We start from the raw sequence: 26,582 nt of genomic DNA on the forward strand, positions 1-26,582 counted from the left end.
GGTTTGATCAGGAATTGCTCCTTGTGTGTGAATGAGAGTGAGGATAGATGTAAGTGCTTTGAGTACCAATAGGTAGAAAAACCATTAACCATCCATTCCAACAGGAGGCATCTTAATAAGATGCTCAAACCACCTAAGGAAGTACAAATGTTTGTTAGAAGTGTAAACATACGTACCTGTTGAGACGACATGAGGAAGAAGCAAAATTATCAATCCCACTGACGGCTTCATTGTGGTCGACACACCAGAGTATGACAGCTTTTACAACTTATCTGTTGGAGTAGGACATTTGTTTTAGTTTTCTTAAAGCAAAGCCATCCCGAGTGAGCTGGGGAGTCTCCTGCAAGACCTGGCTGTTTGGAAAAGTCCTGGAATCTGCCATCTAGTTAGAAACTCTCTCCATGCACAGAGGAACCCAGACTACATCCTCCAGACTAAAAGGTGTTACGTTCCATGACATCATCAATGTGCTTGAGACGGCTTATCCTGATGACGTCTTTATCACCAACTTCAACCACTGCTAAGGCTAAGGTCTGTATTCCCCAAATTCTACCACCATGGACAATTTGAACATTGATGAGATGAGAGATGAGATGAACACCCTGGATCATACGGGACATGCATACAGGGCTGCCTTCTCGCCCCCACTTCGGACACTTGTACCGCATCTCTTCATTCAGGTACCCAACCTATGGAAAAAGACTCAAACTGACAAACCCCATTACCACACAGGCTAAACTGTGGATCAGGGCGACTGAGAGCATCCTGCAGAACCGTTCTGCTGGGACAGACTAGGATACAGAGTCAGCTCTAGCCTCTAGGTGCCCTAGGCATCACCACAAGTGAACACATCCCTTAATTTCCTTTTAGTTCTGGGGCCACATTCAGCCCAATTTGATCTCAAATGCGCTGGATCAGTAACATAATAGCAAAATAACTGATAAGCACAACAACAATTTTTTTTAGTTCAAAGAACGAGTATGTTAAGAGAATGTTTACATTAAAAAAAAACTATCCTTCAAAGTATCCTGCTTTTTAGTCTTGGGTCTGTGTTGCGTTCTGTCAACGTCTCTGACCTAAACAGTGGATTACAAATTAGAGACAGCATTTACATTCATTTACCCCTTTCAAATCCCGCTGTGAGAGTTGCCATGATCGTTAAAAAAAGTGTGATATCGCTATATAAACTGTATATAAGCACAGTCGCATTCCCCGATCAGTGCAATTTCCTGAAAATTACATAGGGGTAACTTCCCTATGAGCTTCTATTAACTAATGTGTGGCAACACATCTAATTTGTCTGACTGAAAAAAATGAACAAAAATCTTTGCCCTTCAGAGATCAGTCTTTATGGGAGAAGAAAAAAAAGAAGACCAAAGAGAAGAGAAGACCAAACTTGTGCATGTTTTTGAGCTGGAGCTTCTCCAATGATACAATCTGACCGGCTTACTGAAGGCTTGGGTGTGGGAGTTGTGGGCACCTCCTGCAGTGCGTCTATAACCTGAACTTGGGACCGAGAATGTTCTCCAGCTGTGGAAGACATCCTGCTTCGTTTCAGTCCCAAAGAAGTCACATCTTGAATGAGCTGAATCCTCACATGCAGTAAAAGGGGGGATATGGACAGAGTTTGACACTCAAATTCTAGCATCACAGCAGCATCACTTCACTTCTTCTTACTCTTGCTTGCTTGTTTACTTATTTTGCTCAAGTGACAGCCCCTCTCCCCTTTCACTTTATTCACCTTGTCACGAATAAACTTGTTGAACTTGGGTCATTGTGAGCCTGTGTCTGATCCCTGTTGAAACCATAACAGAACAATCTGGCCAAAAGCATGGACCCAGCAGACACAGATCCAGGCACGCAGGCTAGAGCTCTTCGTCAGACCTTGTCTTTTCAGGGTTCAGTTTGATGTGTTATGTGAGCTAACAGGTCACCATTGAGAAAATTCACTGCTAGTACAAGATTAATAACAGTTGAGGGCAGTTTAGATTCTTAAACAACAATTAAAGCATTCATGTATGAATGTTGGACCTTTCCAAAGTTCTCCTTCCTCTGGTTCAGTTTTTCCTGATAAGAATTTCCAGGGAATCTACTCTCCATCGACTTTTTAAGATCTGGAAACTGCTCATGCATGGGATCATAAATCTCCTCCTGCTGTCAACCTTTTCCATTGCTCTTTTTACACTGGTTCCACCCGACCTTGTGACTTCTGGCACTGATGTAGTTTCATCTTGTCTGTTTAGACTATTTATTGAACCTCATGAGTTTTGAGATATTGGTGGTTTCCTTCCACAATGTTTCTGTTGGATTAATGTGATGGATGTCAGGACTTTGACTTCGTCTTCCTAAACTGTGCTGATCTTCTGCTTTTGTTGCCACCTACTGGTGAGGTTTGGCACTGGTTACTTCTTTGAGATGTTCGCCGTATTTGTGTTTTTGTCACGTTCCCATACAATTGCTTGGGGTTTTATTTGTGTTTCATTTAGGTGGCAATGCCTGATTGAGGCTTTTAGATGAGTTTCTCCCTGTCATTTTGGTGTATTACATGTTAGGAATGGTGCATGCTATCATATGTTTCACTCAGCCCCCTGCACAGGGGGCGTTCGGGTCGAACAAGTCCTTTATTCCTTCTCCATGTGCTTCAGTTCCAACTCAGCAACCTGCAGTGTTCTCTTTACATTTTTACATTACACTTCCTCAGAGTAGATTTGTCCATGAGCATTGTTTGCAAAATTTTATTTTATATGTATTTCATGTAAATAAAGTGATGCTCTTTCTTAGTTTTAAAGAAACAGCAACAGTAAAAAAAAAAAAAAAAAAAACACATACCAGGGAGACAGTGTGAATGACCAGTGTTGGGCACTTACTTTTAAAAAGTAATTAGTTATAATTACTAGTTACTTCTCCCAAAAAGTAACTGAGTAACTGAAGAATGGACCCATCAAACTCCTGCTCTTTCTAAAGGCTATTGATATTAGAATAAATCACTGTGTCCTGCACAGACCCCGATATCTGCTGCCAAATCCCCCCTTTTCTCGGATGCAGAGCGCTGCCATGATGAAGTGGGAGATCACTATACGGTCGCACAGTCGCTGTTCATCTATGCGCTCCCATTAACGATCATGTAACAACACATTTGATTTGTTTAATTGAAAAAAAAGGAACAATAATCTCTGCCCTTCAAAGATCAGCCTTTATGGGAGAAGATCGAAACTTGTTTTTGAGCTGAAGTTTCTACAATGATACAGTCTGTCAGGCCTCTAGTCAGAATGTAACAGGCAGATATGAGTCAGAGAGAAAAACCCGGGTCGACCGGTCCAACCGGTGACGGCTCACAGCTTTTCCTCCACATTCAGCTTTACTGCCGCTTTTCAGTAACGGAAACGGCGTTATAAAGATGGAAACAGTAGTTAGTTAGATTACCCCGTTACTGAACAAAGTAACGCCGTTAGTAACACCGTTTATTTTAACGCTGCTACTCCCATCACTGTGAATTAATAGCCTTTTTTCAGCTATGCAAGACTTAGGACAGAATATAAACATTTATCTTTAACCATTCTTTTGGAGAACTACTCAAATCTCAACAATGTTCAAAAACATTTATGTTTTAATCACCACACAAATATTCATAGTGATTTAGATCTCACCTGAGAGGTTGTAGCGTCCTGTGGCTCGGTGCTTTTGTTGTTGCCTCCAGAACTGTCCTGATAAAATGATGCACACACAAATAAATCATGCAGTGACTAATTCACCCAAGATACAAGATATGGATGTCAAGATGATGAAATGTAGACCACTCTTAGCCAAGATGTTACTTAACAATCGTCTTTTTGAAATGGGTCCTGATGTCCCCTCAGCTCTGAGTTTGAAGGCATATTCACCAAACAATCTGAGGGTTTTCATGATTCTCATGGAGTGAAGGGTTCATCTACTTTTACAATTCACTGATATAAAGAATGATTTATTTTCCTGTGCAAACAATACCAAAATTTCATTTGTATGAAGCATAATTTTTTATTTAATTTGTCTGACCGTGTTCTCATTGTCTACTATTCGGATTTATCCAGCAAACTGGGAAAAGTGTTTCACTGCCAGTGTTTTTCCATTCAGAGGCTCAGAGTAGTTTGATAGCTGTCAAACTACATACAAAGATGTCGAGCTTTCACAGCCACCCCAGAATATATTATTAAATCCTTCTGTTGAAAAATGATCTTGTCCTTGCCCTACTCACATTATGGCCCCTCTATAAACACATTTATCTGTCACAAAACGTTGCCTTGCAGTAATAAAACACTACAGTACAAGATTATCAGCAGTTTCTCTGTTAGATAATGAATAACCCACAGTGTACCTTGACACTGTGTCTGTGATAAATGTCCATAGGACACAATTTGCTGCTTTGAAATAGTTAATAAAAATCCCTGAAAGCGTGTGTTCAAAATGACATTACTTTACCTTTTAGTTGTGGAGGTAGTTGAGATGTCTCGTTATGGTGGCGTCAAATCAAAGGAAACAGGCAGGAGTTCTTCTTCGCAGCTTTGAGCAAACGATTTTAATCTGTGGTGGATCCCTAAAAATTATGAGCACAATGTATACACACTCACACTTTCTCTTTCACTGACTGGTTCCAAACTGTTAAACTTTTCTTGATTAATCGACTACAGCATCGCCTGCCACTGACACTGACTGGTTTGGCACCTTCCTCTACTTTAAATATTAAGTGTGGGCGTTCACTGACCAGTGACTCACAAAGGCATAAATAATTACAAGCAGGATGCACACGTGATGTACAGGTTTCTTTTTTGTGTTTTAGACTTTGTCGAGCAGAGACGGCTTAAACTGGGTCAACATAATTTATCTAAACATTAAAATAGTTGTGAAGCTATGATTTAGTGCAGGTTCAGTTAGAATGTATTCGTAGTGGAGCTAAAGGCATGACCTTGTGTTTCTTCCAGAGATGATTAATGATGTAAATGTAAATAATTTGATCTAATATTTACATCACTACTTTATTTCAAGACTGTGGAGCAGATATGAAGTCTGCATTCAAGTGGGTCAGGAGTTTAGGCTACATACACTTAGTATTCAGTAGCTTAGCCTTTGAATTGTCTAACTGATGGAACTGAGTCACGTTTGTAGACATTTCCTCCTTAGAGTTTTTACCATTTATGTTTCACCTCACAAATATTCATACTGATTTAGATCTCACCTGAGAGGTTGTAGCGTCCTCTGGCTCGGTGCTTTTGTTGCTGCCTCCAGAACTGTCCTGATAAAATGATGCACATACAAATAAATAATGCAGTGGCTAATTCACCCAAGATACAAGATACAGATGTCAAGATGATGAAATGTAGACCACACTTAGCCAAGATGTTACTTAACAATTGTCTTTTTGAAATGGGTCTTGATGTCCCCTCAGCACTGACGTCAGTCTTTTGCCTTTTGGAAGAGTTTGAAGGCATATTCACCAAACGATCTGAGGGTTTCCATGATCCTCATGGAGTGAAGGGTTCATCTACTTTTACAATTCACTGATATAAAGAATGATTTATTTTCCTGTGCAAACAATACCAAAGTTTCATTTGGTTGACTGTGTTCTCATTGTCTACTATTCGGATTTATCCAGCTAACCAAGAAAAGTGTTTCACTGCCAGTGTTTTTCCATTCAGAGGCTCAGAGTAGTTTGATAGCTGTCAAACAACAAACAAAGATGTCGAGTTTTCACAGCCACCCCGGAATATATTATTAAATCCTTCTGTTGAAAAATGATCTTGTCCTTGCCCTACTCACATTATGGCTCCTCTATAAACACATGTACCTGTCACAAAACGTTTCCTTGCAGTAATAAAACACGACAGAGCAATGTTATCAGTAGATTCTCTGTTAGATAATAAATCCCCCACAGTGTACCTTGACACTATGTCTGTGATAAATATCCATAGGACACAATTTGCTGCTTTAAAATAGTTAAGAAAAATCCCTGAAAGTATGTTTCCAAAATGACATTACTTTACCTTTTAGTTGTGGAGGTAGTCGAGATGTCTTGTCTTCACTGGTGTGGAAGGAGCTGGAGGAGAACAGACGGCGAGGAGACTGCAAACAGGGGAGTTAAAAGAGGAAGCAGAGAAAGGACAGATGGTTGTGGAGGAAGATTTTGTTGAGGTAGAAGGACTTAGAGGACCTCCTAACTCCTATGGGACTCTATCAGTTGACTAGTAGTGGACTTTTCCTTTGGCGCAATAAAGTTTGTTTGCCTTTTTGGACCTCCTGTTTTGCCTGTTTCTTCAGTTTTTGCACGGCCTCCATTCTTCTTGCTCAGAGTACCTCTCATGAAGTCATCATGTGTGTGTGTGGTGTGTGTGTGTGTGTGTGTGTGTGTGTGGTGTGTGTGTGTGTGTGTGTATTCTACATGCAAGTAAACTGAGACAAGGACAGCATTCAGAAAGTCGAATTCGAAGATGTGCATGTAAATGCACTGACTGACTATGCAAGTAAGAAAATCATATTTTGTCTTTATGTTTCCAATCCTCCTGGTGTTCTCCAGCATGACACTCATTGTTTGTTTTTTTCTCAGTGTTTTTTTTATTTCCTCACCCCAGGTGGGTTTGTTTGTTCCTGTGAGTTTGTCACCTCCCTCCACTGGAGACTTAAAGGAAGTGGAGGTGTGCAACTAACAGATTGAGAGGACAGCTACGTCTTTACGTACGTGTTTTTTTGTTTGTTTTTTGTTTGTTTTTTTGTCTGCATTTGTCTACATAGTTGAACACCACAGGTTGTCAACATTATATGAGGTTGATGCAGTTATATTCTTGCAGCTGAAAGTTTTATCACTTCAGTGCGTGAGTGTGACCATCATCAGCCTCCCTGGGAACTATCCTGTTGATCTTTATTGAGTGTAGTGACCTTGTGTGGCAGTGCTACACCTCAGTGAATAGAGGGGGAGAACAAAGGACAGAAAATATGTGGAAGGATAGACAGCAGAGGATCTTGTTTGTGTCCGTGAGCTGTGGATTGGCGCTGGTCGTAGGAGTTCTAGTGAGTGTCTTGTTTTGGCGCCTCCACACTTTTTGGTACCTAAAGATGACTTGGGCATGGCTCAAGGCCAAGAAAAACTGCCTTTGTCTCCTACAGTGAAAGAGATGCAAGCTGGCTGGAAGACTTCCAGGTACCTGAGCTGGAGGAACCAAGGTAAGTAATATCAATAGAATTACTCTATTATAGACTTATATCCAGAAATGTGATCAGCTTAAAACTATTATCGCCCTTCAAAATTGTCTACAAAAAATGAGATGTAGAAAGTAGACAAAGAGAATCCAAACAAACGCACAAATTATATTTGTGCACTTACTTATTCAAGATTAATCATTTATACGTGTGAGGTGTAAAAGTCGGTGAAGCCTTATCTCCAGTCTGTGCTGTGATCTCCTTGTAATTAAATGTTTGTGGTAACAGCTGATCAGTGTCTACAGCAGCTTGGAGGAATTTGATCCCATTCCTCAGAACAGAACCAGTTCAGTTCTGAGATGTTGGTGGTTTCCTCTCATCAACTGATGCTTCAGGTCCTTCCACAACATTTCTACTGGATTAAGATCAGGACTTTGACTTGGTCATTCCTTAACATTCATCTTGTTCTTCTTTATTTGCTTACTGCACGACCCAGTTTCTCTTCACATTCAGCTCATAGACACATGTGATAACAACAGAGTTCACTGCTAGAATTCAGAATCCATTGGTCCAGCAATTGATTGGGTTCTTCTTTGTCTACTCATAGGACTTAAAATGCACAGTATTTTTTTTTTTTTTAAATCATAGAAATTTCTCAAGATTGCAAAAGCTTTGAGGTAACACTTTATGAAACAATGGGAAAACCCTGTCTGATAAAGAGGTAGTAGAGGAAAGATTGTTCAAATAATTTAACTTAGTTTTTCATCCTAACCATCAAGATTCATGGCCTTGCTATGAAGCCAAGGTTCTTCACTCATTCATCAACATAACAAAAAGAGAGAGAAAAGTTCAAATATAACCCTGCTTTCTTGTCTGTTCTCCAACAGTGAGACTGACAGTAGAAGAGGCCCCGACCTTTAAACCTGTGCCTCCACAAGAGTGCAGTGTTCAGTCCTAAGGTTACTCTGAGTCAGATAAAAGATAAAAATTAAAAAACAAAGAAAAGATAACTGTTTTCCATTAACATGACGAGTCTCTGATCTGATCTGGTTTGCTACTTCCAGGCTGAAGTAAATAAAATTGTTGTTTTTTTATGCTTTATTAGATGGATAAACTATAGATGGACTGTAGTTGATAGAAGTCTTGCATGAGACCTTGTACGACCTTGCATTTCATGCAAGAAAACATCACTCAAAGGAGGATGTTCTTTATCAACAATGAAATGATCTGTTCATGCTATACACTGCCTCCCTTGCATACGCGCACAAACCACTAACACAAAAACTGCCTCCTATTCAGATTTTATAAATACAACAACATATAGTGAGTCTACTGAAATGAATAGGTAGCAAAATTACACATGTGTATTTACATTACAATTAAGAGCAAAATTGTATCAACTCGCATATGAACATTATAGTACAGTACTCATACATTTCTCACTCCTAGTGGTCAATCTCTGTGATGGCTTCCACACCAGTAGATTCACTCAATTACATCTAATCTTTCAACATATTTTGTGTGCTGTTCCCTCTTAGTCTCCATATAGTTGACTTGCAACACCCCGAAGATGCTCAAAGTTCTGTGTGTGTGCACCTGTAATGGGGCTATCAAAATATTCCTGATGGTTGACAGTCAGGTGATTATAACCTTCATTCTGAAGATGGTGGTAAGACCTCCATCCATGTTAAAGGATGGAGCTTCCCCGTCAAATGTGCTTCATAATAAGGGGCATGACATGACTTTTACTTAAGAATGGGTCTCCTTATGTTATCCTCAAGGCCTAGCATTCCAGACACCAGGGACCTTCGGTTCTAGGCCCGCAGACCTGTTATACTGAACATCTGGGCTGACATCCATAGTAAACCAACAAAGTGGCTCTGCAATCATATAGTTTATCAGTCAATCAAATTTATTTATAAAGCACATTTAAAAACAACCAAGGTTGACCAAAGTGCTGTACAAATACTAAGTGAAAAAACAAAAACAGCAACCAACAGCAAATCCAGCAATAGAACAAAGATCAAGATAACTTAAAAGCTACGGTAAAGAAGTAAGCCCATGGTCAGCAGACCAAGGGGTTTCATGTATTGTGGAGTGTGTGCTGAAGTTTATGGAGAATGATCTATTGGAGTAGATATGCCATTGTTGAGGTATTGGATTTGACAGGTTCGTGCTGTGCCATTTAATTCGCGTGTATGTTGGAGAAGGACTGTGATGGTTTGTGGGTCCACTGTGTTGAATGCAGCGCCGAGGTGGAGAAGAATGAGAATGGCACAGTTACCGGAGTCAGTGGAGAGGAGCAGGATCAGTGGGGATAATAACAAGAGGGCAGGCTGCTGGTTTCATGCTGAAGACAATCTGTGTTAGGGTGGGTAGGGAGATAGGAGCAAAAGAGTTCATTTTGGATGAGCAGACCTTGGGAGCGGCAGTATAATGGGAGGAGGGATGCAAATTGTTTCTGATGGCTTCCACTTCGCTGATGAAAAATGTGGAGGATTCCATACATTTGGCAGGGGATACGTCAAGGGTGGTGTTTGGAGGAGAACAAATGAGTTTATGGTGTTAAATAAGATCTTTGAATTATGGGTAATATTGGAAATTAAATTGGAGAAGTATTTGGGTTGCAATCATGTTTCTACTAAAGATAAGAAATCCAGGTGGAAGGATTAGATGAGGTCATTCAGAATGAAGGCCTTGTTTGAGAGAGACCTCACATTTAGGAGGGCCAGGTTAAACAAGGAGGGAGAAGGTGTGGCAGGAACACTGAGTGTTATGTGGGAGAGGTTGTTATAATTTACAGCATTGAAAGTGACATGAGTGCTGAGGGGTCTAACTGTCACAATGGTCTCTATAGGGAAACCAGTGGCAGGGGGGTGTAATGACACCTGGGGCCTGAAGGGGGAGGTAGCAAAAGGAGTGGTATTCTGAGAGGGCATAATGTCTTGACAAATGAATGATTTGTTTGATAAAGAAAAAGACCTCACATCAAGAAAGGCAACTCTAAGTTGATTGGTTGAAGCAAGATTAAGTTTTTAGAGATGACACCTCTGCTGGTTCTATAGTGGTGGTGTCTGTTGGTGACAAGAATAGGAACAGAGCGAGGTGAGTAGTAGCGGGATCTAGCCACAAGGGGGAGATGGCGTGAGACACAGGTGTAGCAGGGCTTGTTTTGGGCATGGGGGAGGAAGAGCAATCAGACTGGCAGGTGAGTGAAGATAGTCACTTGCGGGCTGGCAGCGAGCATGTGGATTCCTAGCGTGTTTAAATGAAGACCATCTCTTGCATACAAGGTGGAACGTTCCCAGAACAGGTTAAAGTGTAGGTATTGGGCCAGAAATAAAAACAGTTTTTGTGAAGTCAAATTTTGGTAACTGTGGGTGGGCATGAATCCAGAAATGCAGGGAATTTCTTCAAGATGTCAGGAGTAGTAGCTCCAGGAAAGCAGTGAGTGATGGCGTTTGCGAAGCGGATATTACGGACTACGGAGTCTGAGGTGTTCAGGCACATGTACACGGATCCATTTTAAGTTTGGCCGGGTTCTGTGGTCCTTGCTGTGTGGTTAGCTTCCAGTGGCCTGAGCGGGTTGAGCTAGCACCAGCTAACGTTAGCAATCTATAAAATTTTAGGATCCAAGCGAGTGATGAATGAAAAGCTTTAGATTAATGGATGGTCTAAGAGTGTATTGCGTAGGAAGTGCCTAAAACACACTAGAAACTTAAATATCTCTTTGTGCCAGGGCTGTTTGTCCAGGTAGTTTCTGTGACAATAAGTAGACAATAAATTATTAATCAAACTTTCATCTGTGGGGGGAGCAGTGCAAGACTATTGTGATTCAATTCAGTTTTATTTATATAGCGTCAATAACAATTCAACTTGTCTCAAGATTGTTTACAAAAACCAGCCTGCAACCTCCAGAGCAGCCTGAGGGAAAAACTCCCTTTATCAGGAAGAAACCTGGAGCAGAACCAGCTCATATGGAGGAACCATCTGCTGAAGACCAGCCGGGTAGAACCAGAGAAGATAGAGCGAAAAGAAGAACAGGAGAAACAGCTGAAAGAAACAAGCTGAAGGAAACATGTAGGGTCTAGTAATATAACACATAGCTGATGATCTGTGACAGTTTGTGAGTATAACAGGAATCATGGGCAGGTTGGTGAATTGTTCATCTAGGTAGGAGTGGACACCTGGAGGAGGACATGAAGACTGGGACAGATGTAGTTTATGGAGCTCCACAGGTCTGATACACAGCACTCCAGACCATGAAGACTGGGCTGGTTGATGAGGCCCACGGCAGCAGATGTAGCTTAGAACTCCACAGGTCAGATATTCAGCTCCAGACCAGAGACCCTCACAAGAAGATGGAGGGGAGAGAGGGAGACACAGTGGTTAGTGAATTATAAGAGATAGAAAATAAAATGATAAGATATTAGAGGACAAAGAGGAGAGGACATGTCCTCAGTGCATTGTCCCCCTGCAGCCTAGGCCTATAGCAGCATCACTAAGGGATGGTTAAGTCCAGCTCTAACTATAAGCTTTGTCTAAAAGGAAAGTCTCAGTCCTGACCTTAAACGTAGAGACTGTGTCTACCTCCAGAACCCAAACTGGGAGCTGGTTCCATAGGAGAGGAGCCTGATAGCTGAAGGTTCTACCTCCCATTCTACTTTTAGAACCTCTAGGAACCACAAGCAGACCTGCACTTAGAGATGGTAGTGATCTGTTGGGACAGTATGGTTCTATGAGGTCTTTCAGATATGATGGAGCTCGGCCTTTCAGGGCCTTGTATGTAAGGAGGAGGATTTTAAATTCAACTCTAGATTTTAAAGGGAGCCAATGAAGAGAAGCTAAAACTGGAGTAATATGATCTCTCTTGCTAATTCCTGTCAGTGCTCTTGCTGCAGAGTTTTGAATCAATTGGAGGCTTTTTAAAGAGTATTTGGAGCCAGACAGTAACGAGTTACAATAATCCAGCCTGGAAGACACAAATGCGTGAAGTTTGTTTTTCCGCATCACTCTGAGAAAGGATGCTCCTAATGTTGATGATATTACGAAGGTGAAAGAAAGCAGTCCTGGTCACCTGCTTTATGTGAGAATTAAAGGACATATCCTGGTCAAATATAACACCAAGGTTTTTTACTAGTAGTGAAAAACTGGAGGCCAAGGTAATGTCATCCAACGAAACCAGATGATGTTCTTAAAGACACACCAGGCAACATTTTATACATTTACATACACTGATATGTGACACCATATGTAGTCGTGTCAAAACAGCAACAGATTTACATCTCCAGCCTGTTGCTAGCAGAGGACCGGATTAGCTGAATCATCACAATAGCTAGTGTAATATGAGAGAGTAATCCAAGTGATGAACGCTCAAGTGTCAACATTAGCATGCATTTTGACACATGTCAAACTTAACAGTAATGGTAATGCATGGGCTTGCTGTATATTAGGTTTAGTATTTAAAAATACTAGTATGTAAAAAGGAGAATGTATTGCTCTGGTAGCTTTCTGAACCAGATCAGAAAGTGGCAGCTCACATTATTGGTTATTGTGCCACTCTCTGGTGTCGAATTGCCGGAGGTAGATTTGTTTGTTTATTAATGAATCTGATAGGTCTATATGGAAGCCTATTTCTATCAATAAAGCTTTGGTAAAAGGGGGAAAAGTCATGTGAAGCCAAAATGATGAGATAATAAATTTGAAATTATGAGAAATCTCAATATTTACACTTTTTAAAATCTTGTTCTAACTTTCAAATCCCATGATTTTGTCTTTTTATCTCATGATTTTGAATTAATATGACAATTATTTCTCTTTTACTAGGGGAAGTGGGCTTCCATACCTTGAAGCTTAAGTTACCTCGCTTAGTCCACAATCCTGTTTCATGATACAGGCCTCTGTTGACTCAGATCTGAAAACAGAACAAAGTTTTGATGAACTCCCATGAGGCCAGTGCGGTTGTTGATCTCTCATTCACCTCGCTGACGTCAATGCTGTCCATTGTTTACCTTGCAGTGTAAATGTGTGATGATGACGTATGAGAGGGAGGAAGAAAGGTGGGTCCATCCTGGTCAGAAAATGTGTCGACAACACTTACGTTTCAGTGTGAATGTGGTATAAGTGGTTTATGTTCCTTCTCTTCAACCACCTCATTCTGCTGTTTCAAGGATCTAAACTGAAAACTTTTTTTTTCATAGTGTAGTGTCTCATAGGGTCAAAAAGAGATAAGGATCTTTTCTCTTAGTGTTTTGTTGCCATGTCCTCATGTAGTTTAGAGGTGTTTAGTTTCTTGTCAAACTGCAGCTGGTCTCATTTCAGTCAGCTGCAGAATGGAGGGAACAATTCCTGCTTTCCTGCTTTTCTTCTTCTGTCTTTTAGTTCAACAGTGGCTGATGTTGTTTCTCTCAAACGACCTTGTTCTGTTTTTACAAGGATATATGATGATAATTTATCTTAGATTCTTGACTGCTTCAACTTCCCCCAACACATTCACTTCCCCACACACAACTACGATCATGTCTTTGTCCTGGTCTACTCCTCCATTCTCCAGGTGTTACCAATATCTGGCTAAAACTTCTACATCTCTGATCACCCCCCCCCCCCCCCACTACCATAATACTTTTACCTTCTGTCTGCCACTAAACAGTTTCTTTCACTCACTCTGCCCCCTGGAACACCCCATGCACTCCACCATCATCCAGTCTGGCTCCAGAAACCCTAGAACACTATTCACCACTATCATCTCCCTTCTGAAGCCCCACAACAACACTGGTTCATCTTTCATATCTGGACAACTGTCCGAGCTGGTTACAGAAAAACTTTTTCTCTTAGAGTTTCGTTACCATGAGATCATGGGGTTTCATATGTGAGTTATTTTGACATGAGATCTCACACCCAAGTGTTAGCATCTGTTAGCTGCTGCAAAGAAAATCGTTGACATGTAGCTGCTACAGAAAGAAGAAGGAAGAGGCTTTTAGTGTCGGTCAAACTGCTGCTGATCTCATTTCAGTCAGCTGCAGAATGGAGGGAACATCTGTCCAGAGGCTGCTGGGTGAGTCTGATCTGCTGGATGTGTGTTGGTGTCTAAACGTTGAGAGATGATCACTGCTGCTTCCCACAGCACAACAGTCATTAAAGCTCAAAGTGTGGTTTCTCTTTAGTTCTGGGCTCTCTGCTGTGCTGCACAACAAACCAAGGTTAGTCAACTTCCTCTGTTACAGTCTGATACTCACTGAGTCTGTCCAAGAAACGCCATCAAAACTCTGTGTCTTTACTGTGTGAGAGTGAGTCCAGTGACCAGCTGCCTTAAATGGACACTTCACCACTTTTTATGTGGACATTCAGTCTGTGTTGATGCTAGTTGGAGCCAGTTGAAGCCAGAACTTCCTCTGAGCTATAAAGACATAGAAAGCTGAGCTTCCTGTTCACACAGTCGTTGTTAAACTGTCGTCATGTTCAACAATGTGTTGTCTGAGTTGCTGTTTGTCTCCAATCTAGACTGTGGCTGTTACTTTTTCATCCTACAACTACCATTATTCACTCAGTGAGGAGTAAATCTTTCATGAACTGTGAGAAAAACACACACAGACTCAGGCTGAAGTTCATAGAAGCTGAAATGATTTAGTTTCTTTTCACATCTGAGAGAAATTTGATCCAAGGAACCATCAGTCTCTATTTGGTATTTAGTTTGTGGACGTTCAGCTCTGGATGTATCTTCTTACAATGCTAATGCAGCTGCAGCCTCTGCTTCTCTCTGCTTCCTACTCTCTACGCTGGAAACGATGAATCCCTGGCTGTCTGTCTGAGTCCATACACTGTAAAAAGATTTCATCTTTACTGGTAGCAAAGCAGTTAGTTTGTGACATGTGGAACTCTAGAGGTTATTTAATGAAGAATCTGCAAAGTCAGCATATCCAAGTCAACACCATCAGAGTTAATCTCAACACTTTTAAAGTGTCTACATGGGTCCATGTTAATTTGACTCGTTGACTCTCTCTGGGCAATATGGACTAAAAGTCATGTCGATATTTTTTAGTTGAATGGCGATACTCAATATATATCAAAAATTATTTGGTGTCGTTGACAATATTTTTTTCGGTGACATAAGCATTATAGCACATTATATTATTTTTTTTCCCAGAGGCCAACCCAAACAGTCGGTTATAAGTTAAAACCATGTGCTGATGTCATACAGGCACGTATTTTGACACACTCCTCATACTGAACTTTATTACCCTGTTGTAAGTGGTGGAAGAGATTGGTCATGCTCGAGCCTTTAGTTGCAACAGGTTTTCGATATTCTTTACAGGTAACATTTTGCTGCTGGTCGGCTGCCGCTTTAAAAACAAACCATCTCCAAAATGTCAAGCCTTTTCTCTTATATCGGACTTTTGCTGATATGAAAGCGCACCAAAGGCGAGTCGATCTGGGTCTGAAAGTGCTGGGTTGGACCTCCCACTGTGGTAGCTGCTGCCAGTTTTTTACTCCTTCATACGTCATCGCGTACATTACAGATAAAGTTACAGTTGTTGATGACCATGATTGTTATCAAGTGTGGGAGATCGCTACACAAGCTGTATATAAACACAGTTGCCGTTCGCAGATGCGCTTCCATTAACGATCGTGTAACAACACATTTGACTGATTTCTGATTGATTGAAGAAAAAAAATCCCTTCAGAGATCAGTCTTTATGGGAGTAGAGCAAAAACTTGTTTTTGAGCTGAAGTTTCTATAATGACAGTCTGTCAGGCCATCGATCAGAATGTAACAGGGACACAGGGAGAGGTGTGTCTCCATCGATCCACACCAAAGGGTGTTAATTTGACTCTTTTTGAAGTGTTGTATGTTAACATTCCCACAGTGTTATTGTTGACTCTTATAGTTAAAATTTAACACATCTCAACATTAACCAGTGTCAGTCTTTCTCAACACTAGTTTATAGTGTTTGATATCAACTCACTCTTAGTGTCAGTTGTTAACTACTACAGGTGTTTACTCCATATTTACACTGTATGGTGTAAATATTTGTTACGGTTACACATTATATGTAAAATAAACTATGATAAAATAACGAGACCATGTTAAGCTTAAAAATAATTTCAAATATAAAACACAAATACATTTAAATCATACAATTGTTACAAAACATTAGACGCCACTTTACATCAAACTTTCCAGATACTTTGTTCCCAAACATCAATTAAAATGAGAGAGGATGAGTCCTGTAGCTCCTACAGCAGGTGTTGAACTGTCTCTAGTCTCCACACAAGATTGTTCTCAGGGTCATAGTAGAGTTTCTGCTAGAACAAACTCATACAAACAGAAACAAACACAAAAAAGGTTTTAACAAGGTTCCAGAGGTACCAGGACACAGCAGCCTGCAGTAGGGCAGTGAAGTTGTACCCAGCTAACTTTACCACTATCACTGTCTGGTTAGTCTCAACTTGGTGAGAAACACCACCACAGGACAGAGGACTCAGTGTGGAGCTGGGTGGGGAAAACCAGCTGGTTCTTCCTGTGACATCAGCTACATCCACCCATCAGACAGTGGAGTTTACTGGTGTGAGTCCAGAGAGGGAGCAACCAGTAACAGCATCAACCTCACTGTCTCTGGTAAGCTCAGACTGTGGAGTTAGTATTGATGAAGCTGTGTGGAAATGGATGAAATGCTGTAGTTTGTCTCTGTGTTGTTTTTTGGAACAAACTTATTGTTTATTTTTCATCAGGACACCGGCGCCGATTGGATTAAATGGCATCGACAGCAGCGGACTAATAATATTATATATATATATATGTATATATATATATATAGATAGATAGATAGATAGATAGATAGATATAGATATATATATATAATTATATTAATATAATTTAAAAGACTTTTTTTTTTTTTTGGATGTACTATATTGATCCCCGAGGGGAAATTCTGTCCTGCTGTTTGACCCATCCATTTGTTCACACACAGTAATATGTAAGTTTCTTCATTAAATGGTATTTTTTCCTGGATATACGTAATATAAAACGAGGGCTTATTTCTGTTAATTAAATGAGGGACCCCATATATCCAAGACGGATTTTTGTGTGTTTTTTTCTATGGGTTTAAGGACAAAGTGTGGGTTAGACTTTCTGTATAATTTTCATTTCACTTAAAGGGGAATAATAAGCCTGAAAAGATCTCTCTTGTGTGTAAGTAACTTCAACTCGAAAAGGTGAATTGTTACAAGGGAGCTCCATAAAGTAGCTGAGGAGCCCTGACAGTAAAAGCTCTCTAGTCTACTTTTGATCTTGGCTCAGAATTAGGAACAGCTCAATGTTAGAAATTAGGCTGGACTCAAGCTTTAAAAGTTAACAGTAAAATCTTTTTAGAATGTTTTAGGGTGTCATGTCTCCTGATGTTTGTTTTGTCATTTCTGGTCAGCGTTTCCTATTTAATTTTGTCTGACTCTCCTCTCGTTACAGATCACTTCCTGTCAAGTTTCCCTCCTGTGTGATTACCTGCCCCGCCCTAAACTGTTGCACCTGTGTCTCATTTTTTCCCCTCTCCAAGTCTTTAGTCCATGTGCTCTCTGCTGTCTGTGCCAGTTTGTCTTTTTTCAAGTGTTCCAGCTCTTTCATTCAGATTGTCTTTGTGTTTTTTGTCTTTTTCCTCTGCCTTGCTCCTTTTTGCTCAGTCTGCCTTCTCCACCTGAATTCCATGTACTGAACCTCCTGCTTTCTGAGTAAAGACACTGTTTTTGGAAAATACTATTGTTATGAGTCCTCCATTTGTGTCTATCCATTGTGTGTTTGTCAGATACTTGATACAGGGCTGTGAAAGCTGTTCACTCAGATCTGAAACAGAACAAAGGTTTGGTCCAGTCCCATAAGACCAGTGCGGTTGTTGATCTCTCATTCACCTCACTGACGTCCATGCTGTCCATTGTTTACCTCACAGTGTAAATGTGTGATGATGATGTCAACGGGATGATGTATGAGAGGGAGGAAGAAAACAGAGGAAGGTCAGACCCACAACTGCTGGCAGTCTGGAACCACACCAAGGCGGGTCCATCCTGGTCAGAAAATGTGTCGACAACACTTACGTTTCAGTGTGAATGTGGTATAAGTGGTTTATGTTCCTTCTCTTCAACCACCTCGTGCTTAATTTTATTTTTTTCACATAGTGTTTCATAGGGTCAAGCACAGATAAATTATTTTTTCTGAATGTTTTGTTGCCATGTCATCATGTACACAGCAAATTGAGAAGAGTTTTATTCTCGGTGTTAAACTAGACATACACTAGTAGAGTTAGCTAGAAAATTCCCTCTGGGAAATCTTGAAGGGGCTACGGGAGCTAATGCCGGGGGTACCATGTCTGTCAACATGGGAATTAGCACACTTTGCCTACATTTAGCAGAGTTAGCTTATGGTTAGCACGGTTAGCTTATGGTTAGCACAGTTAGCTTACAGTTAGCCTGTGTGTGAGAGAGTAATGTGCACTTTTGTGCACATGTTTGTACATCCCACTTCTCTACCTGAGTGTATTTGTAAAAACATAAAGTTTCCTGTGTGTATGTGTGTGCATGTGTTTGTGTATCTGTAATCACAAAGTTACCTGTGTGATGTGTGTTGGTGTGTGTTGTTGTAACATAAATGTGTGAGACACAGGGATCAGCTGTATTAACAGCAGAGACAACTGAATTTCTCGCAGTTTTTTGCGACTTACGTCGTGAAAAATTCATATTTCGGAAAGAAAAGTAATAGCACACCGATCAGGATCGAGCCGCACAACAGCTAAGAGGAGTTAAGGGACGAAAAAAGGAAGGAAGATGAAAAAAAAAAAATAATAACTAGAAAATTCCCAAGGGGACATTTTGAACGAGGCAATGCTGCTTGTGCCGAATTCCTATTGCAAACATCTGAGGTGGTCATGATGTTGTGGCAGGTCGTCTGAAATCCAGCATCCCCGCCCCACTGAACTGCTGTAATGGCTTCAGTGGTCATAATGTTTTGGCAGACATATTTGAATGTGGGGTCAGTGTTGGCTGCTCAGTTGGGTGTGTGGAAGGAGCAGGTGGTCATTCGCTACAGTGGAGTGTCTGTGTTGTGAGATTTGGTCTCCTTCTCCTTCTCTGTCCATGTCTAAGGTGGTCATAATGATATGGCGGTGTGGGTGACTTAGTGTTCCATTATGATGGTCAGCAGGTACACAGCTGTTGTGTTAATGAAAGCCTCCTCCTTAAGTACTGCAGCAAACATGATGAGCAGGTACACACCTGCTGTTAATTAGCCCCTCCTCCCTATATGATGCTGTCACCATAAGCTCCTCCCTCCTCCTCCGTGCGTGTGGGTTTTGTAACCATGGTTACGGCAGTAGTAGAGTGAATGTACTCAGTTACTTTATTAATGTGGAGTCCAGTACTAGAGTAAAAGTACTCAGTTACTTTATTAATGGTGGAGTCCAGTACTAGAGTGAAAGTATTCAGTTACTTTATTAATCTGGAGTCCAGTACTAGAGTGAAAGTACTCAGTTACTTTATTAACAGTGCAGTCCTTTACTAGAGTAAAAGTACTCAATTACTTCATTACGGGTGGAGTCTAGTACTAGAGTAAAAAGTATTCAGTTACTTTATTAATGGTGGACGCCAGTACTAGAGTAAAAGTACTCAGTTACTTTATTGACAGTGCAGTCCTTTACTAGAGTAAAAGTACTCAGTTACTTGATAACGGATGGAGTCTAGTACTAGAGTAAAAGTACTCATTTACTTTATTAACAGTGCAGTCCAGTAGTAGAGTAAAAGTACTCAGTTACTTCATTACGGGTGGAGGCTAATACTAGAGTAAAAGTACTCAGTTATTTTATTATAGGTGGAGTCTAGTACTAGAGTAAAAGTACTCAGTTACTTTATTAATGGTGGAGTCCGGTACTCGAGTAAAAGTACTCAGTTACTTTATTAATGGTGGAGTCCAGTACTAGAGTAAAAGTACTCAGTTACTTCATTACAGGTGGAGTCTAGTACTAGAGTAAAAGTACTCAGTTACTTTATTATAGGTGGAGTCTAGTACTAGAGTAAAAGTACTCAGTTACTTATTACAGGTGGAGGCTAATACTAGAGTAAAAGTACTCAGTTACTTCATTACAGGTGGAGTCTAGTACTAGAGTAAAAGTACTCAGTTACTTATTACAGGTGGAGTCTAGTACTAGAGTAAAAGTACTCAGTTACTTTATTAATGGTGGAGTCCAGTACTAGAGTAAAAGTGCTCAGTTACTTTATTAATGGTGGAGTCCAGTACTAGAGTAAAAGTACTCAGTTACTTCATTAATGGTGGAGTCCAGTACTAGAGTAAAAGTCCTCAGTTACTTATTACAGGTGGAGTCCAGTACTAGAGTAAAAGTATTCAGTGACTTTATTAATGGTGGAGGCCAGTACTTGGGTAAAAGTACTCAGTTACTTCATTAATCTGGAGTCCAGTACTACAGTAAAAGTCTCCCTCCTTAGGTACTGCAGCAAACATGATGAGCAGGTACACACCTGCTGTTAATTAGCCCCTCCTCCCTATATGATGCTGTCACTATAAGCTCCTCCCTCCTCCTCCGTGCGTGTGGGTTTTGTAACCATGGTTACGGCCCCTCCCCTGCTCTCTCACAGTTTATATAAGAACTTTAGTGCTTATGTAAGTGGGGAGTAGCTATCTCTGTACCCTAGGATTTGGCCTCCAAACAAATGTTCATAACTCCCCAACGAGTCCACGCATGTACAGAGAAAACTGTGGCCGCTGTGACGAGAGAGAGAACACCTCGCGTTGCTGTTTTTCACCCTAAATCTGACCTTTATTTAACATGGGAGCGGATGGGCGGGATGTTGGTCGCACTCCTCGCTCGGAAGGGCCTGGAGTCCAAACCGTAGGACATACACGAATCAGAGATAGATTTTCTTTCTCTTGCATTTAAAAAAAAAAAAGGTTTATTGCATGAAAGAACAATGTCAAAAACTCTTGCTGAATCTGACAGAGTTTCAGGTAACAATTGTAGAATCCTGCTGCTCAGCTCTGACACTCTTCCAACACTCTCCTTATATGTGGTATCTTTTCTCCAAAAACTCCACATTCATTAGACTTGTAGAATTTCTTGAAGACATTTCACCACTCATCTGAGTTGCTTCTTCAGTTCTGGTGAACTAGTGGGAAGTTGAGTCTTAAACAGGAAACCTCTGTGGGTATTTTGGATTATTATGACCTGGAAGACTGAGAACCTCCACAGCCTTTAAACCCATGACAGCTCTTAAACTGTGGAGCAGCTATTGACAGCTGTAAAGTCTCTCTGATAGATTTCATATTAAAGAGGCATTTTGAATTCATTCTCACACTGATGACAGCGGTAAAGTCTCTCTGATTTTATGTTGAAGAATCTGAAACTGTTTTCTCACTGACTTGAAGCTTTGCAGAAATAAATAATAACATGTGCTATTTTTAGGGTGATTTTGAAGAGGATTCATTTGTCCCTTAATGGTAACAATGGAACATTTGTTCCGTTGGGCACCACAAAAATAAATAAATAAAAAAATAAAAAAAAATAAATCCATCAAAATCAATTTTGCTACTAATCATTGAAATGTACAAAGTTCTAATAATGCCTCCCAAAAAATCCACTTTGCATTTAGATTACTGCAGATATTAAAATTTATGTGTTTTGTTTTTGTTTTTTCAAAAAAAATTGTGATGCCATCACAAACACTGGCATATAAAGGGTTAAAAGTGAAAGAATCCTTCACACTTTAGTTTTTTTATGATTAGTACTGAAGTGGATTAAAACATTTATGGAAAAAAAATATGTTTTGTCCCTTAATGGTAACAACCTAACAATTTTAAAATCAGGTATGAGGGTTTAAAACAAACAAACAAAAAGCTGAAACAGCAAATGACTACAGATAAACAGGAAGCAGTGACAGCAATGCAAAATAAACAGCTTCTCAGACATTAAGAAAAGTTCTATCCTCCTGACTACCAGGAAACACCTCCATTGAAAAGCCGTTAATCTCCTCTGTAGATAGAACACAGAAGGAGTTCGTTCAGTAATATGCAGTGGGTGGGAGATTCAAACATTCTGGTTTACAAATGTGTCAGGAAGATATGACTTTCATACTTTCAACCACATTTAGAGAGTCAAATTTTAGAAAGACCTGAAACAGATAAAAATCTTTTTCCACAGGCCTTCTATGGTCTGAGGGACTGAGGGGACCAGTCAGAGTCCAGCAGCTGGACATCAGTGGGGGGACGGGTGGACTACTTCAGTGAAGAGTAGACGACTTCTGGTTGTGGTGGAACCGCTGAACCTAAACACACACAGGTCAAACTAAATCAAACACTGATGTTAGATGACGGGTTTTACAATCCTGATTATTCCCTAAACACACTTACTGTGTTTTGAACAGTTCAAGAAACAAGACACAACCTGTAAGTCACTGAGCTGAAATAATTAGCTGGTTGATCATGTACTGATCTGGTTCTGGTTCTTGAAGCAGCCAGAGACTCCAGTCTGGAAGATGACAAACTGAACACATGTCACCACGAGGAAACAAAGATGGCGTCGCCACAGTGATGTCCACCACTGGGACAGAAGCCTCAGGTTTTAGGAGTGACATGTCAATCAAGCCAAGGACACCTCAAACATGCTGTAACTCTTGTAGAAAATCATTTTTAATAACTCTATCAGAAGCAACACCTTGTGTCCTTTGGTGGTATTACACATACACAGAACATTTACATTGATGTAAATGTTCTGATAAAACAAGACAGAATTCTGTATTAGGTAAAACCTTCTCCAGTTTGAACATCCTGACATCATTCCACTCTATTACTTAGATCTCTTTAAAGGAATTACTCAACACTTTGAGGCTTAGCTTAGCTTAGCTTAGCTTATTCAGAGTTGAAAGTAAAGAGCAGCTGTACCTCTGGTCTTTTTTGGTCTGGTGGCTATTTGTCCATAAGTGATGTTCTCTGTTCTCACATCTCTCTCTGGAAAATAAAACAGTAAGAGTTTCATTAATGAACCTTCTGTATTCTGTTCCTGGTGTTGGGACTTTATTTAATGTTTCTTGTTCCTACTGTTCTATCCAAAAAAAGCGTTGAATAAGGTCAGCTGGACTTGTAGAATTTCTACAAGTCCAGCTGACCTTATTCAACGCTTTTTTTTTGGATTACCATGACCTGGATGACTGAGAACCTTCACAGACATATACCTACTGTTCTATCTTCCTTGTCTCACTCTCACAGTGCAGAGAGCTACATTACGTCATCCACATTAGACTAAACTGAAGAAGACTATAAATTAACCTATCTATCTATCCATCAATCCATGGCAGCAGGTGGAGCTACTGCTATAGCAATCATTTTATGTACGACTAGAAAATTCCCTCTGGGAAATTTTGAAAGGGCTATGGGGGGCTAATGCTGGGGGTACCGTCTCTGTCAACATGGGAATTAGCACACCTAGCCTAAATTTAGTACAGTGAGCACACTTAATCCACATTTAGCACAGTTAGCATACGATTAGCACAGTTAACCTACATTTAGCACAGTTAGCCTACATTTAGCACACTTAGCCCACATTTAACACAGTTAGCATACGGTTAGCACAGTTAGCCTGCATCTAGCACAATTAGCACAGTTAACCCATATTATCACAGTTATCCCACATGTTGCAGTTAGCCTAAATTTAGCACATTTAGCCTACATTCAGCACAGTTAGCACACTTAACCCACATTTAGCACAGTTAGCATACGGTTAGCACAGTTGGCTTCAGTTAGCAAAGTTAGCTTACATTTAACACACTTAGCCTACATTTAACACGCTTAGCCTACACTTAGCACAGTTAGCGGTTTGGGTGACTCAGCATTATGTTGCCATAGCAACCAGTCTGAGAGAGTAGTGGGTTTGTATGAGTGAGAGAGAGAGTGACAGCTGTGGCCCAGGCCTACAGCTCAAGGGTTGCCATGTCAACTCAAGGTGGTTGTCAATGACGACAGAATTGCGCGGAGCCGGGACAGAGGGTAAAGGCTGATTTTCTCCCTCTGCGCTGGTCTCACATTTGGACTTACTGCGTCAAAACGGTAGCTTCTATCAGAAAAACAAGCAGACCGTGGGCGTCGTAAGATCTTCCCAAAGACTTTTTGTTTTTGTCCTTGTAGAGTAAATATTTTGGATACACGTGCGAGTTAAAACAGGGGTCCCTTCTGCTTCTCTCAGAAAATCTTTGCATTGCAGTCAATGGAGAACAGAGGGATGTGACCATGAACAGAGGCTCACAGTTTAAATTCTATATGTCTCACTGCTTTGCCGAACACATTGTGAGAGACACAACAAGTTTGTCTACAGCTGTGGAAAAACTCTTGTGTCTAGTTTGTGAATTGTGGCCGGGACGAGCGTGGAAAGAGAAAAGTTTCAGGCTATTTCAGACATTCAGTACAATGGGAAATTTTTCACAGTTTTTCATATTCATACGAATTCATGTTTTGCAGAGAAAAGTAATAGCGCACCGACCCAATCAAACTGCTTGTTTTGAAAAATAATAAGAAGAAGAAACACGTAGTCTAACAATAGTGCCTCAGGGCTAATGTGTCGGGCGTTGCCCCGTGGCCCTAATTAGGAGGAGATGAACTGAAGGCTCTAAAGGTTTCTAGTTTTTCTCTTCTTAACACCTCTGGTGGAAACGTTTGTGAAACAGAGAAGTGGACGACCACAAACAGTTTGCTGCTATTTGTACAAACGGACACATGTGATGACAAGGTACAAAACACACTAAGAGCAGCTAAAGGAGAAGTGCCACTATCACACCATCTGATCAGACTACAGTTCAGTTCAGAGCAGGAGGAAGTTGCTGCTGTGGTTTTACATGTTTTAAATGCAGAGTTAAACTGTTCTACATGAATAATAGCATCAAGAGACAGTTTGAGAGGCTCTGTAAAGGTTGTGTCCAAAGATGCATCAGTGAAGTGTTGTTTTTCATCGACATGATGAATAAATGGTTAAACTTAGATGATATTAAACTGAATTTTGAACTGAACAGATGAATTAAAGTTGTTTTAATGATCTTTTAGAATTCTGGTGACTTTCAATCCTCATGACATTTTCTCATCGTGACCAGAGGACACAGTCTTTACATCTGTAAAGAATAATCATTCCCATTCACACCTTCAGTCTGGTGTTTCTAGCTATTAATTAGTCATCAGAGAGTTTAACACCAGGTTAATCTGAACAAATCCCTCTAATTTAGTTTAGTGTCTGGTTCTTTAATGACCTCATATTAGTTTCAGGTGGAGACCACCAAACACCCACCAAACACTACATTCCCCAGCAGTCATTTAGAACTGAAGGAGCTAAGTGGCTATCAATTTAGCAAAGAAAGTGAACATGATGAAGATCATCAGCATGTTAGCATTTTGATGATGATGACAGTGAAACTATGAACTGTAGTAAAGCTGTATCAGTGAACATGGTGCAGAGAAAGAGGAGCAGCTGTACCTCTGGTCTTTGACTTGTGTTTCTTGTCTCTGATGAATATTTCTCCATAAGTGACGTCTTGTGTTGTTCTCACTGCTGAGTAGACTGCAGCTGGATCACTGTCTGGAAAATACAACACATACACATCACATTACTGCAGCTACTGCAGCTGATCAACTGTACATCATTTTTTTCACACATTAATTCATATTAACCTGCTAGTACAGCCAATACATTTATATACTTCCACATATATCTACATATTTTCTTGCACTGTAGATTCTGGTGATTTTGTTGGTGTGTTATGTTGATGTCTGTGTATGTTTGTGGACAAGCTACTGGACACCTGAATTTCCCCCAGAGGATGAATAAAGTATTTTTCTATTTTTTCTATTCTATTCTATTCTATTCTATTCTATTCTATTCTATTCTATTCTATTCTATTCTATTCTGATAGCAGTTCTGCTGCTGCAGGGAGTACTACAACACATCATCTCTACTCACTATGAGACTTTATTAAAATGAAATCTGAATAGTTTAATTATGAGGAAGGCAAAAAGTTGGTGCCAAATGAAAATTAAACCATGAAAGAACAGAAAATAATACTAAAGACAGTTCATTTAATGTGATAACTAATCACAGTGATTATGAGTGATTAATGGTCCTACAGTCAGTGAACCATGAGTGGGTCCATGTTTAGATCAGAACCAGGAAATAGAGACATTAGCTTCTGTTAACAGATTCACCACAGGAACAAACCACACAGAACAAAGCTCCCTGACAACACAGGCATGAACTAAAGAGTAGATTTACCACAGATGAGTAAAGTTATCAGTGTATATCAATGTAATTGTTAATATATCCAACCCAATCCTGTTTTATTTATAAAACACTTTAAAACAACCACAAGGTATTAAAGTGCTGTACAGAAGAATAAAT

At 40.2% G+C, this 26,582-nt stretch overlaps 1 protein-coding gene and 1 long non-coding RNA gene across 3 annotated transcripts in view; both read left to right on the forward strand.

The window, feature by feature from the left end:
* The first annotated feature begins 6,862 nt into the window (after positions 1-6,862).
* The window catches only part of LOC125009866 (low affinity immunoglobulin gamma Fc region receptor II-like), a 30,118-nt gene continuing 10,398 nt past the window's right edge, over positions 6,863-26,582 (forward strand). Inside the window, exons 1-2 of one of the 2 annotated variants that reach the window (XM_047588115.1) lie at positions 6,864-7,035; positions 7,132-7,188. In XM_047588115.1, coding sequence (XP_047444071.1) covers position 7,035; positions 7,132-7,188 — 58 coding nt within the window. In that variant the 5' untranslated portion in view covers positions 6,864-7,034. Of the gene's footprint in view, positions 7,189-26,582 lie in introns of both variants that reach the window. The other variant, XM_047588097.1, reaches the window with a different exon arrangement.
* LOC125010415 lies at positions 15,825-17,912 on the forward strand. Its single transcript, XR_007113065.1, has 2 exons — positions 15,825-16,780; positions 16,894-17,912. It is a non-coding gene; the product is annotated as an uncharacterized LOC125010415 (long non-coding RNA).

This window comes from Mugil cephalus, chromosome 1 (genome assembly GCF_022458985.1).
Source record: "Mugil cephalus isolate CIBA_MC_2020 chromosome 1, CIBA_Mcephalus_1.1, whole genome shotgun sequence".
In the NCBI taxonomy this organism is placed as follows: Eukaryota; Metazoa; Chordata; class Actinopteri; order Mugiliformes; family Mugilidae; genus Mugil; species Mugil cephalus.